General features: G+C 38.1%; 1 protein-coding gene across 1 annotated transcript in view; it reads right to left on the bottom strand.

Annotated features, from left to right (window-relative positions):
* Positions 1 to 1823: 1823 nt before the first annotated feature.
* LOC121409915 (fibrillin-1-like) overlaps positions 1824 to 15886 on the bottom strand; it is a 30298-nt gene continuing 16235 nt past the window's right edge. Inside the window, exons 4-12 of the mRNA XM_041601697.1 lie at positions 15479 to 15639; positions 14998 to 15160; positions 14571 to 14667; positions 6074 to 14252; positions 5658 to 5830; positions 5099 to 5279; positions 4629 to 4830; positions 2520 to 2608; positions 1824 to 2116 (exon numbers count right to left, since the gene is read on the bottom strand). Of these exons, the coding sequence (XP_041457631.1) occupies positions 2086 to 2116; positions 2520 to 2608; positions 4629 to 4830; positions 5099 to 5279; positions 5658 to 5830; positions 6074 to 14252; positions 14571 to 14667; positions 14998 to 15160; positions 15479 to 15639 (9276 nt within the window). The 3' untranslated portion in view covers positions 1824 to 2085. The remainder of the gene's footprint in view (positions 2117 to 2519; positions 2609 to 4628; positions 4831 to 5098; positions 5280 to 5657; positions 5831 to 6073; positions 14253 to 14570; positions 14668 to 14997; positions 15161 to 15478; positions 15640 to 15886) is intronic.

Genomic DNA, 15886 nt, shown 5'->3' with positions numbered 1-15886 from the left:
TTTGCTTTGCGCTAAGCCATGTTGTCGAAGTAAATTCCAATTCGGATTCAGGTGGCAGCTGATGATGACGTCATTACGATTTGACATTGAAATTGCTTTTATTCCTACAGGGAGGCTCCAACTAAACTGAATTTCAATTTCAGTAGTCCTACCACTATTCTGAACTCTGATCGTTAAGATTTTATTGGTTGGAATATTCATATCAAATGTTATTACAATTAATATTTGAAATTCGGATCTCAACGAATCGTATAGTGTGCGCTAGGCTTTATAAACATGGAGCAATGACCCTCACTCGTCTTAGATCAAATACTGTACACCTTTACTCTAAAAAGAGTAAATTGCCTCTTGAAATGGCCGAGACCAAAGAGTAACAACATTTCCAAAAATCTATTACTCGGACCCATTTTCTTCCTTCCCCAAGCTTTCTACCCTAAGGCCCGTATTCTGAAGTCGGGTTTAACGTAAACTCAGGTTTAAAGTTGGGGTTTAAGTATGGACAGCCAATTGTTACATAAATCAATAACAGTAGAGATATCATATTTCAGCTCATTTGGCTCTCAAATCATTCATAATTGTTTAGGAAGTATAAACAGATGATTGTCTTCACCATAGAATAATCAGGAGAGAGCACAGTAAATATAAGAAAAATAAAGCTTGATAAAATGTTGACACTCTTGGCTTCCCATAATTTTAGCACAAACCAGTTTAGTACGTATTTAACTCTGTGGCACAGACTTAGACCATGGTTTAAGTTAAACCTGACTTCAGAATACGGGCCAATGTGTTTAGGATGTCAGAATACAGCTCAGGTGGAAGATCTTTCCTCTGAATCCTTCATAATGATCCCTTTCTTTCTCATATTGTGAAACATACAACACCGACAATTGTTATTTGCAAAATACGTATTTATTAAGGAAGTAGAAAAAGTATGTACATCTTATTCAATACGGCTAATACGTGACTGTGGTACATTCATGAAAGACAAAAATGGAATTGCGAGAAAATTAAGACTTGTTATTGAACACCACAGTAGTAAAGATAATCGAGTTCCTGTACTTCCTTTATAGTCTGATGTAGTTAAATCATGTAAATTGTAAAAGCATATTCCACCATTTCACAATCAGTGACCGGTGCAGCTGGTGTATTATCATGAGGGAGATTCATAGGCAAGTTTGATTCATATTTGAAATAAAAAGAAGGGTATGTAATAGGTGCTCGGCCATGTGTATACTCGTTCTTATCTTATTGTTTTTCTTTCTCATCGGCCGATGGGGGAGGGGGGGGGGGTTCTTTGAAGAAGCTGAATGAAATGCTTATAAGGATTTTATTCTCATATAATACATGTATACATAAAACTGCCATCGTCAAGCTATACAGGATAACACATGGAATCGAAAATGATTTTTCAAATAGCTTCGATAAATCAATGTGAGTAATAAAAAAGATGAAACATGAAATGTATGTGCATACATAAACGACCTTTATTCGTATATTAAACACAAACCGTCCATAGGGAGACAATTCTGTACGATTTCTGGCGTTCCTATCCATCATACGGTATAATTATAAGTAAAATATTCTATATTGTAATGTGGCATCACACCTTCTTATTGTGTTTTTGTTAGGTTAGTAAAATAAATATTACAAGAACAAACCACTTTTTTGGTTAACAGGACAGCCTGCTGCAATCTAAAAAGTATATATGGGTGCATGTTAGTTAATAGAATGTAAAATACTCGTAATATTATAAGCATCTAGTATAATACGAAAATTTTTTTTAAAAAATATGCATTGTAATTAATAACGAGTCGCTAGTTTCAGTTTTCTCAATTGATGTTCGCATTACATCTGACCATGTGGACGTTGAAGATAATCCATTTAGATGCGGAAGAGCCATAAAGTAATACAAATTCGTAGTCAAATTCTCCATAAATGACGGTAGTTCCGGTGACACTAATTCACATTTCCCTCCAGTTTTTATATTTGGCACAACCAATAGAGTGTCTCATCAAATTGTGTTTCCAGAGAGTTTCAGTAAGTTCGGCTCCCTTGTTTTCCTTCTCCTGGAAGTTGAATCACCCCTTAGTCGGGTGGAATTTCAGCTTTCCGCTGCCTGGATACAGTAAGGATATCAAAAAAATAAGAACATGAGGCGAGGAAAATAGTGACCCGGAATTGCATATATGGGAATCATTGACCGATGATGATTATTTTCCTGATTCAAACTGTTACTTCAAATTTGAAGAAACAGATTTATTGAGTTATCCAAACATAAAAGTCCGAAATATTATGAAATACTACAAGATTAAGATTTGATAGACCATATAGTTCATTATATATTTGTGTTGTTACTATATATATAAAAATCTTGTGATGAATATGTGTCAGACAATGCTTCCTCTACGTTATCTTTCAAAAGTCTATTACTGGGATATCAACAAATTTAGCAGGGCCATGCTTTAAGATAATGCTTTAAGATAATGCATATCTACGGGTGCTAAAGGAAGGAAAATTACCTCCTAACGATGTACGCCACTGCTGATGCAATTCCAATGAGGATGACGATGGAAATTAAGAAAACGTACCAATGCCGATGTCCCCAGGACTAGATAGACAAAAAGCAATATATTAATGTTGATTTACTACCTAAAGTTCCAGCCCCTTTGATTGATCAAGTATTTTCTTGAAACTATATCTTCAATAAATATTTTTACTGTTTAACAGAGATTAAAACTTCATATACAGGCAAGAATTTATATTCCGACAAACCCCACTCCCAAACTCCCATAATGGCTGGTTAATGTATCAAATGGACAGAATGCGGACTACATGTTTTATTGTTATTAATTAGTATTTTACTCTTCACGATTAAGGTTACAGAAATGAATTCAAATGAAAGATAAGGGGGATAGCTGAACTTTGAATAGACTTAATTTTCAAGAGCTAAGGATTAAGAAACTATGAAATTGATGTTTCTTTAAAGATTTGTTATTTGTAAGATAAGAAATGACTTTCATTACACCCTTCACATCACTTTAGCTATCAGAAATGTTAATTATTGCGCAAGGATATCCTGTTAAGACAAAAACTGTTCAAGTTCAAGTCTACCCCTATCAACAAAATTTGAATGAATAGAGAGAACATTATATTAAAAATACATCACGAAATTTTGATGTAAAATAAGAACCTTATGACTTTTCAGAAAATGTTCTTAATTTTACATTTTTCCCGCATGACACGGGTAATATGCAACTAGGAAAACAGGTAACTCATACACTCCTGATTTCCTGTGTATTTCTTTTTTTTTATCAAATAGAATAAGAACTATCTAAATTACAAGAAAAATGCAAGATAAAGTAAACATAAAATACAGTATCATATTTTGCATACCAATTAGGTTGTACGTATAGCTATTTTTGGAATTGAACGCAGTTTTAAAATGTCCAATAGTTTTTTTCATTTTTCATCCATGGAATAGTCTTTTCATTTTTATGATAATTGAGCAGGTTAGATTTGGGTATGGAGAGGTTTGAAAGGAAACCTTTGTTTTTTAATTTAGCGCCAAACAACCCTTTTGCTTATTGACTGACGACATCTTACTTATAATCGTTGTATTTTGGGGAAAGCAAGGGAACAAGTGCTTATCAAAACTCCAAACCTCTACTTTACAGGTTTAATGGATTGTTGATTACTCCAATTATCAAAATTATTTGGAAACGTACACAATTTTAAGTGCAACAAATATTATTTAAATTGTAACAAAATTTGAACAAGATTTTTTTTATATGCTGATTGCCATATCATGGGAATGGTGATGATTTCTATGCTCGTTTTGAAAGTGAGTTTAGAAGAAACTGTTTCACCCATCCGGAAGAACTTGATAGAAAAAGAAATAATTTCCACAAAGTGTTAAATCAATGAGTTTATTCTGCTGCTATTTTGAAGGAGATTCATTACATTAAACAGCGCTTTCACCATCAGCGTAAACCATCGTCTGCTATAACATTAAAACTTTTTGGTCAGACTCAGTTTGTAATGATTTGAGCAGGGGCGGGTGTATTTGGATAGGCATGACAGCGTAAATCTCATGAAACATCAACCATGAGTCATCAGGAAACCTTTTCAAACTAACGTCAAAAGGTTTTCCTACAGGGTCCCAGAAGAACAATTCGCAGGTAGTCAATCGAACATTGAAATTTCCGGGACAATATCCAAATTTATACTTCTGTTTTCTATGAGTAAAATACTGAAGGAGAAAAATGTGCCTCTATTCCATTGAAAAGAGTCGTTCTTTTATATTGCACTGTTTAGGAATGAAAGTAAATGAAGAAAATCAAACACAGAAATAAGTCTCTTAAATTTTAATGAATTTCATATTACCTGATGAAGGTCTAAGAAAATTTCAACTTTCTTTTCCACGGAATTCATTTACTGCATTTTATTTTCTTCATAAATGCATAGTCATGCGGCTGCAACCTGGAAGTAAGAGCCAATCCTCGAAGGCACTTTAAAGTTTAAAATGCTAAAGATCTTGAATTCAATTCTTGCACAAAAAGGTAACCGGCGTAGCTTATTCTAAAGAAGAGCAATATGGTTTACTTTATTAGGTAGACTATATTTCATACCTTCTTCTTCTTCTTTTCGTCATTTACAGTGATATCTGTCTGTAATACAGGTGGCATTTGCCTGTCGACGAAGAGTCGATATGGATGGATGAGTTTGTTGACATGGGCTGGAGGGAGAGCTCTTAACATATGTGATAGAGAATCGCGATCGGCAGGCTTATCATCCAGCATTGCGTAGATTGTTACGTTCGTAAATTCCATGCTGTAAGAAATACCAAAGAAATTAACGTAATTGGATGCTATCTTCATAAATTGATATAACAAACGTTTCGATCATATCAACAGCCTACTGACTATAACAATTAAAAGACGTATTAATGAAATTCACTTAAGTTCATTGTGTGTATGAGTACAGAAAGTCATATTAGCATAAGAGCCATGACAAAGCTACTTATAATTCGTTTTCAAACTGGAATTATTCCATAATCTTGATATAATCGGAAATACTGTCACGATTGAGTAGTGATTACCCCGATAAGGCTCCATTGCCCGTCGTAGTATCTATAATGGCGATGTCCACATTGGAACAATTATGGATGTCATCTGTCTTCTCCATGGCTTCCATTAGCACTTCCTTCATCTTGTGCTCAAGACCGCTCAGTTGTGAGTGCTTTTCCTCAATTAGCACGCTAGCTGTGACGTTCAGTAAATCTATAGAAGCAAAACAACAGTAAAAAGAACAGCGTTTCAGACACTGTCAGATGGACTATTCTAAAGTTTTGTTACTTCTCATTGTAGTTAAACTACAAATAATTCAATAATTTTCAAAACGTTTTAAGAATATTTTTTTGAGAAAGTATTTGAGTACTTCTTTCGTGACGAGATAGACAATAATCTGCGTATGAAATTTAAAAGCTCTACTTAAGTAAACATATACATGCTAGATATGAGGAACAACGCAGAGAAATCTAATAACATATTGAATTTCCACAATAAAAGCTGATTCTTGATCAGTGTAGGTATGGGTACTAAAATACAGTTTTCCTACCTTGACTCTTGTTAATGATTACCTGCCTTGGGGTTACTTACACGTCTGACATTCAGTTCCGATGAACCCGTTGTTGCATTTGCATTTGTATTTGATGTCATTATTGGTTACTCCATCGATAAAACATTGGCCGTTGAAGCACTTTGTCGATCCACAACCTTCCTCATCATAATCGTCACAACCCAGACCAGAATATCCAGGTGGGCAAAGACACCTTTGAATATTCAAATAAAGATACCTAGATTAAGTTAAATACCATGCAAATTTACATTTCTTAACCGATGAAAGAATTTGCTGTATAAATACTGTATGATTTCATAAAATGACCAATAATTAGGTATTCAGCAATGTACAATCATTTTTTTTCTTTCAGTGTAAATTTTGAAGCCCCGTCAACTTTTAACTCGATACAACATTTCGCGGTTATTGAAGTTGATAAAAAATAATAACAATATACCTGAAATCGTCATGTATTTTGATGCAGGTAGCGTTGCCATAGCATGGATGAAGCTTGCATTGATCAAGGACAGTCTCACATCTGATACCAGAGAATCCCTCTTTACATTGACAGCTGAATTCTGCAGTGCCATCAACACAACTTCCACCATGTAGACACGGACTACTTTCGCATTCGTCTATCTGTACCTCACATAACCAACCTTCAAAGCCGGGTGGGCAATAGCAATAGAAACTGTTCACTCCGTTCAGGCAAGTTCCATCATTTTTGCAAGGATGGCTGTCGCATTCGTTGATTTCGAATTCACAGTGTTCTCCTTTATAGCCAAGAACACATTGGCATTCGTAACTGCTGATTCCATCCAGGCAAGTAGCTCGATTTTGACAAGGGGCACCAGCGCAATCATTAATATTCACTTCGCAGTTGATTCCTTCAAAACCAAGAACGCATTCACACGTATATTCCTTAAATCCATCCACACAGGTTGCACCATTTTGACAAGGATTACTTCGACATTCATCGGTAATGATTTCGCAGTGTTTTCCTTCATATCCCAAGGGACATTCGCAGTTATAGTCATTGATTGCATCTTGGCAAGTCGCACCATTCAGACAGGGGTTACTGATGCATTCGTCATGATTTATCGCACAATTTTTTCCATAAAATCCTTTAATGCAATGACAACGGTACCCATTTAATCTGTCGAGGCAAATACCGTTTATGCATGGATTACTGATACATTCATCAATTTCATCTCGACAGCGTGGTCCTTGGTAACCGGATCTGCATTGACAAGAGTATCCGTTTAAGCCATCAACACATCTGCTACCGTGGTAGCAAGGGTCACTCTGACATTCGTCAATATCAATTTCACAATGAGCACCCATAAAACCCGGACGACATCTGCAGCGATAGCCATCTATTCTATCTATGCACCTTCCATAGCTCGAGCAAGGGTTGCTTTCACATTCGTTGATATTCGTTTGACAATGATCTCCCTCAAAACCCACCATGCAAGTACATCTATAGCCATTTGTATGGTCGTGACATGCACCATTATGATGACAGGGAATACTAGCACATTCGTCGATGTCTGTCTGACATTCGGAACCACCAAACCCATCGACACATTGGCAATCATACTCATTAATCCTATCAATACAAGTTCCGCCATTTTGACATGGATGATTGTTGCATTCATCAATATCAAATTCACAAGTAACGCCTTGGTATCCAGCAGCACATTCACAAGTGAATCCATTTACCTCGTCAATGCATTGTCCACCATGACCGCAAGGTCTACTCTCACACTCATCTTCCTCAAATTGGCAGTGCACACCATAATAGCCCGAAAGACATTCGCATCCATATCCATCAATTTTGTCTTGACAGGTAGATGCAAATTTACATGGGTTACTAGCACATTCGTCGATATTGATTTCACAGATTGCTCCTGCATATCCTGCTTCACATCGGCAAAAGAATGCATCAATTTGGTCGACGCAGTTTCCTCCATTAAGACAAGGAGAACTTTCACATTCATTAGTATTCACCTGACACTGGAATCCCTCAAACCCTGCAGCACAGGAACAACGGTATCCATTCACTTTGTCAAAACACGTCCCATCATTAACACAAGGGTAGCTAGCACATTCGTTGATATCAACTTGGCAGTTGGTTCCCATGAATCCGTCCAAACACTGGCATATGTATTGATCGATGTGGTCTAAGCAGTTTGCCCCGTTCTGACAAGGTGAGCTTGCACATTCATCGATTTCATGTCCACAGTGGTTACCATCATAACCCGGAAGGCAGCCACAGATATATCCATTGATTTGATCCCTGCAAGCGCCCCCATTAGCACACGGCTCACTTACACATTCGTCGATATTTATCTCACAATGTGGTCCGGAAAATCCTGGTATGCAATCACAGGAGTATCCATTCACTAAGTCAATACATGATGCCAAATTTTGACAAGGGGAGCTCATGCATTCGTCTATGTTAACATCGCAGTAAACACCTTGGTATCCAATTTGACATTGACATTGATAGCCATTCATTCCATCCTTACACTCGGCTCCATTTTGACACGGCTGACTTGCACATTCATCGATGTCAATCTCACAATGTACACCTTCCGTTCCTTTATTACATGAGCAACTATATCCATTGATTCGATCTACGCATTCAGAATTATGTTGGCAAGGGCTACTAGAACATTCATTGATATCTGTTTTACATTCCACTCCCCTAAAACCAGCAGCGCACTGGCACTCGTATCCATTGACTCTGTCCAGGCAAAGTCCACCATTGTGACAGGGGAAACTTTCACATTCGTTAATATCAACTTGGCACTGGCCACCATCAAATCCATACGGGCATATGCATATATATCCGTTAATTCGGTCTTGACATCTCGCTTCATTTTGGCAAGGAGAGCTCTGACATTCATCTGTATTAGTCTCACACAGCACACCTTCATATCCAGGAAGACAGGAACACCTGAAGCGATTAACTTTATCAATACATGAAGCATCATTCAAACACGGACTGCTGATGCATTCATTAATTTCTATTTCGCAGTGAACTCCTTCATATCCTGGTTTACATTGGCATTCATATCTGTTTATGAAATCTATGCATCCTGCTTTGTTTTGACATGGGTAGCTACTGCATTCGTTGATTTCAATTTCGCACTGAACGCCCGTAAATCCGGGTTGACAAAGGCAGTGATAACTATCAATCTGGTCAAAACATGAAGCAGCATTCATACAGGGATCGCTGGCACACTCGTCGATATTTACTTCACAGTGAACACCGTCAAATCCGTCCATGCATAAGCATCTGTATCTGTTGACTTTGTCCAAGCAGTTGCCGTTATTAAAACAAGGCTCACTGTAACATTCATCAATGTTATTCTCACAGTTTTCCCCATTGTATCCTGCTCGGCACAGACACTGGTATTCGTTTGTCATGTCTCTGCAAGTCCCTCCATGCACACACGGGTCACTCAAGCATTCATCTACGTTAATTTCACAGTGGGTTCCTTCATAACCTGGTACACATTCACAGCTGTATCTGTTAATATTGTCGTGGCAGCGGGCATCATTTCGACAAGGATTGCTTGAGCATTCATCAACTTCAAGTTCGCATTGCATTCCTTCAAATCCAGGAGTGCATCGACAGAAATACATATTTATATCGTCAACACACTCTCCATTATTCAAACATGGGTTACTTCTACATTCATTTATGTTTTGTCCACAAAGTGCCCCATCGAATCCTGGTATACAAATGCATTTGAATCTATTTATCATGTCAGTGCAACTTCCATTGTTCAAACAAGGCTGACTGGAACATTCATCGATATCTGTTGAGCATAAAGTATCGTCGTAGCCATCTTTGCAATCACATGTAAATCCGTTTATTTGGTCGATACAGCGAGCGTCATTTTGACACGGTATTGATTGACATTCATCAATATTAATTTCACACAAGTCACCAGTATATCCTGGTGTGCAATGGCATATATAATCGTTCACACCATCTTCGCACTGGCCGCCATTTGAACAGGGATTGCTGGTACATTCGTCGAAGTTTGTTTGGCACTCTTTTCCACGAAAACCGGGAATGCAAATACATTTATATCTGTCAACTTTATCCACGCATGTAGCATTGTTCTTACAAGGTTCACTGCCACATTCATTAATATCTTCTTCACAATCGACTCCTTGGTAACCGGGCATACATAAACAGGTGTATCCATTAACATCATCCCTGCAGGTAGCTCCATTTTCACAAGGAGAACTGACGCATTCATCAATGTCTGTTTCACAGTGGAAATCTATGTATCCAGGGCTGCATTCACATTCGTATCCAGCAGTCAGGTCTACACAAGTTGCTGAATTCATGCACGGGGAGCTGGAGCACTCGTCAATGTCATTCTCACAGTGCAATCCTTCAAACCCTTCTTGGCATTTGCAGATATAACCATTTATTTTGTCTTTGCATTTTCCATTATTTTTACACGGTAGACTTGCACACTCATCTATGTTGGTCTCACAAAAGACGCCATGATACCCATCTGTACATTGGCACATAAATCCATTTATCTCGTCGTGACATCTAGCACCATTCAAACACGGGGTACTTCCACATTCATCAATATTATTTTCACAAAGAATGCCATCATAACCAAGGTCACAACTACACGAATATCCATTCACTTTGTCCACACATGTCGCACCGTTTTCACAAGGTCTGCTTTCGCATTCGTTGATGTCTGTTTCACAATTAATTCCTGCAAATCCAGGATTGCACTCGCAGAAGTATGCATTGATTCTGTCCTTGCAAGTTGCACCATTGCTACAAGGATCACTACTACATTCGTTGATATCAATTTCACATTGATTTCCTCGAAAGCCTTGTTGACATGTACACTTGTATTTGTTCACTCTATCAACACAGGTTGCCTCATTTTGACAAGGATTGCTTTCACACTCGTCTATATTTATCCCACAATGAATTCCTTCATATCCAGATAGGCATTCACATCTGTAACCATTTATCATATCTTCACAGGCAGCTCCATTTCTACATGGTGATGAGGTACACTCGTCGATGTCTATCCCGCAGTGCATGCCCTCAAAACCTTGCAAACATTGACACTCATACCCATCCACTTGATCGATGCATGTTGCATTGTTTAAACATGGATTACTCTCACATTCGTCTATGTCATTATTACAGTGACGTCCATTAAATCCATCAAGGCATTCGCATACGTATCCAGCAACTTGGTCTACACATGTTCCGTCATTAAAACATGGGTCGCTTGCACATTCGTTGATATTCGTTTCACAAGTTACTCCAGCAAATCCTATCACACAAGAGCAGTGAAATTCATTTATTCCATCAACGCACGTGCCGCTATTATAACATGGATTACTCTCACATTCGTCAATGTTAATTTCACAGTGAGCACCATCAAATCCATCTAAACATCTACATTTATATTTATTCACTCGATCAATGCAGCTAGCACCATTTTGGCAAGGAGAGCTGTCACATTCATTAGCTTCGAGTTCACATTGACTTCCAACGTATCCTGGAGTACAGTTGCAGATGTAATGGTTTGTCTTGTCAGAACAGACGCCTCCATTCCGACAAGGATCAGATCCACATTCGTCAATGTTTACCTCACAATGGACTCCTTCAAAACCCTGTTGACAATCACAATGATATCCATCGATATCATCAACACATGTGGCATTGTTAAAACATGGACTGCTGTCGCATTCTTGAATATTCATCTCACAAACTCTCCCGTTGAATCCTGGTTGGCAGTTACAAGTGAAATGATTAACGAGGTCTTCACACGATCCTTCATTCTGGCAAGGAATACTTTCACATTCGTTAACGTTTTCTTCACAATGAACACCTACGTAGCCTGGCAGGCAATTACACCTATACTTGTTGATTTTGTCATTGCAGGTTGCTCCATTCAGACAAGGATTACTTTGGCACTCGTCTATTTCAATTTCGCAGTGGATTCCTTCATATCCGGAAGGGCAGTGACAAAGATAACCGTTTATGAGATCCTCACACTTTGATCCATGTTCGCAAGGGCTACTCGAACATTCGTCAATGTCTGTCTGGCATTGTATACTGTCAAAACCAGGCAGACAGTGACAGGTGTAGTGATTGATGTGGTCCTCGCACGTAGCGTTATTCTGACAGGGTGAGCTACTACATTCATCTATGTCTGCTTCACATGTTACTCCCTTAAACCCAAGGATACATACGCATTCAAATCGATTGATTTGATCTAGACACGATGCTCCATTCAAACATGGATTGCTATCACATTCATTTATATCCACTTCGCAATGTGTACCCTCAAATCCCGGCCGACACCTACATTTGTATCTATCAATACGATCAATACATTCGGCCCCATTGAAGCAAGGAGCGCTTCCACATTCGTCAATATTAATTTCACACTGTGTCCCTTCGTATCCAGGAGAGCATGTACATATATAACCATTGATGCCATCCATACAAAATCCACCATTATCGCATGGATCAGAATGGCATTCATCAACGTTTATTTCACATTGTGTACCCTCAAATCCAGGAATGCATAAGCAGAAATAACCATTAACCCCATCCTCACATGTGCCATTGTTCAAACATGGACCACTTGCGCATTCATTAATATCAGTTGCACACATTTGCCCATTGTATCCTGGTAAGCAACTGCATTCAAATCGATTGATACCATCATTACAAGATCCTCCATTTTCACAAGGGGAACTTTCACACTCGTCAATGTTGATTTCACAGTTTGTCCCCGTGTAACCTGGGATACATTGGCAATGGTACCCATTAATGTTGTCAACACAGAGACCACCGTTCTCACATGGGTTACTTAAGCATTCATCTATGTCATTTTCACAATTTGCCCCTTTGTACCCTGCTTTACATTTGCAACGATATTGGTTGACTTTATCAACACAGAGCGCATCATTTTGACAGGGGCTGCTCGAACACTCATCAATATCAGTTTGACAATGGACACCATCGTATCCACTGAGACAAATACATGTATATCCATTTACTTCATCAACACACGAAGCTTCATTTACACATGGTGAACTAGAACATTCGTCGGTTTCAATTTCACAGTTCCACCCTTCGTATCCTGGTAAGCAGTTACATTGATATCCATTGATGCGGTCTTTGCAAGTTGCTCCATTTTGACATGGTCTACTTTCACATTCGTTTATGTTTATCTCACATTGTAAGCCACTATATCCAGGCAAGCAAACGCATTCATACTTGTTGATATGATCAACGCATTCTCCGCCATTATGACAAACTATACTTATGCATTCGTTTATTTCCAAATTGCAGTTAACATCAGTGTATCCTGGACTACAACTGCATACATATCCATCCACTCCATCTATGCATGTCGCTCCATTCAGACAAGGAAGTGAAGCACACTCATCAATATTGATTTCACAGTAGTCACCTTCATATCCAGGTGTACACTTACAGATATAACTATTTATTCCGTCAATACATGCAGCATCGTTTTGGCAAGGAGCACTCACACATTCGTCAATATCTGTTTCACATTCAATCCCTGTAAATCCTGGCTTACAGATACAGGTGTAACTGTTTATGCCATCGTCGCATGTTCCTTGGTTCAGACATGGTGAACTTTCACATTCATCGATATTTATTTCACAATGAATTCCTTCGAATCCATCTCTGCATTGACAGGCGTATCCATTGATTCCATCAAGACACATGCCGTCATTTTCGCATGGATAACTGTTACATTCGTTGATATCTGTCTCACATTCAGAACCTTCGTAACCAGGCAGGCATACGCACTGATAACCAGCAACAACATCGACACATGGTGCTTCATTTTGGCAAGGGTTACTCTGACATTCATCGATTTCAATATGACATTCTGCACCTTCGTATCCAGGGAGACAATTACAGCGATATCTATTGACCAGGTCGTTGCAAGTGCTGCCATGAAGACAAGGGTTACTTGCACATTCGTCAATGTTAAACTCGCAGTGAATTCCAGTGTATCCAGGAGTACAACTGCAGTTGTAACCATTGACACCATCAACGCATTCACCTCTATTCAAACATGGATTGCTTTTACATTCATCTGTGTTTACTTGACAAAATTTTCCTTGGTATCCAGGCTTACAGATACATTCAAAACCATTGACTGCATCGATACAAATTGCTCCATTTTGACACGGATCACTGACACATTCGTTGATATTAACTTCGCAATATTCTCCTTCGTAGCCTTTGATGCATCTACACTTATATTTGTTAACTCTGTCTATGCAAGACGCACCATTGTAACAAGGATCACTTGCACATTCGTCGATGTTCGTCTCACAGTGAGTGCCAGTAAATCCAGGTATACACAGACAAACATATCCATTTATACCGTCGGAACATACAGCGTTGTTCTGACAGGGATAGCTGGCACATTCGTTGATGTTGAACTCACAGTAAGTCCCACTGAATCCTGGAGGACACTTGCAAGTATAAGTGGCATATCCATCAATACAGGACGCTCCGTTCCTGCATTCGTTTTCTTGGCAGTCATCGGGGTTTGTTTGACACACATTACCTACGGAGACAAAGATTTAAGTCTTAATGTACGTTTACTAAATGTGAAACTTTGAAGGTCTCGTTATCACACATGATCATCCATGTGTAAAATATATGAAAGGGAGTATTGCGTCTTTGATAATGAAAGAATTGCTGGTATTAGCAAAAACATTAATCTTGACAGTGCCAATGCGTGTATATTTGTATTTTATTATTGGATCATTTCGGTTTGGTGCGTTCTGCTTGCTGTTTTCATTTACACGTTTATGTATTGTTATAATTTTTTAGGGGGAAGGAGATGGGCTTGGGTTGAGCTGAAGGCAAAATCAAAACTTACCCGCTATACCCTCTTGACATGTACACCAAAATCCGTTCACTACGTCGTGGCATGTACCATTATTTTGACACGGCAACGAAGCACACTCGTCGATTTCCTATTTTAAAAGTGCAATGAAAAATTGGAACTTAAATGGCATCTAAAAGGCATTTAATTCCGATATCTCACGGTACTATCTTTAGGACAGGTAGACACATATCCGTTGATATCTTAATTAAATGATCAATTAGAAATATTAATGAAACATGGGCAAAAAACAGTTTGAAAGTGTGAACAATAGCACTGATCCACGCAATTAAAATATAAAACAAATAGAACTGCAAATAAATTCAGTTGGAATTCACTCACACACGAGACTAGAAACACTTTTACAAGATAAATGACTAAAGACAATTTTGATCAACTCTGTCTTGATATGTTTACATACCTCTGCACACCTATCCCCAGTATAACCAGCATGGCAAATTATATCGCCTGTTAGTGGGTCGCAGTAGAAGTGGTCAATTCCATCTCCTCGAGGTTTGCAATAGACAGAGCATTCGGGACCATAGAAATGAGAATCGCAATATAGTTTAATGTTAACGATGATCCTGTGGAAAAAAAATATCAAACGAAGTTTTTATTACGAAAACCGTACATAGGACACAATCAAGAATCACTAAAAGTCATTAAACCTTCAAAGCTGGTAAGGGGGCCCATATAAACGGTATATTTAAAACATGGCAAATGTAAGCATTTACAAACGTACATGGTACCACAAATTTGAACCATAAACCATTGTAACCGATAAAAGAATGCCGATACATATATTACCTTCTGCTTTTCAAAATTAAACATAAAAGTAAAGGTTTTATAATGTTTTCTTACAGAAATGGGAAATAAATTCTAGAAAAGAATGTTGCACTCACTGTGAAGATCCTTCCCCACTAAGGGTCCTTCTGTGCTTACGAGCTCGCGATGGAGTCCTGCCTGGCTGCATATGAAAGTTGTCCCCGTAGACATCGACCAATATTTCCGGGTTGTAGTAGGAATTGGTATCAAATACCTTCATCTTCACTCGAAAACCTTTCTGCAAGCAATATTATTTATTCTGTAAATAATAAACTTCACATTTCCATGTACTTTATTCTATTTTTTATATCATCGAATTTCACAGGATAATAATGATGATAATTATGGTCGCATTAATAAACAATTATTTTAATTTCTCAAAACATATTTTAAAATCTTCATGAAATTATGAACAATTTAATTTGTCATTTCCTCACAACATATTTTTATGCATCCGCCGACCTGAGGTGGTTGCAGAAGCCATT

The sequence above is a fragment of the Lytechinus variegatus genome, chromosome 3 (assembly GCF_018143015.1).
Source record: "Lytechinus variegatus isolate NC3 chromosome 3, Lvar_3.0, whole genome shotgun sequence".
Lineage (NCBI taxonomy): Eukaryota > Metazoa > Echinodermata > Echinoidea > Temnopleuroida > Toxopneustidae > Lytechinus > Lytechinus variegatus.
This window is presented reverse-complemented; position numbering and strand designations above follow the sequence as displayed.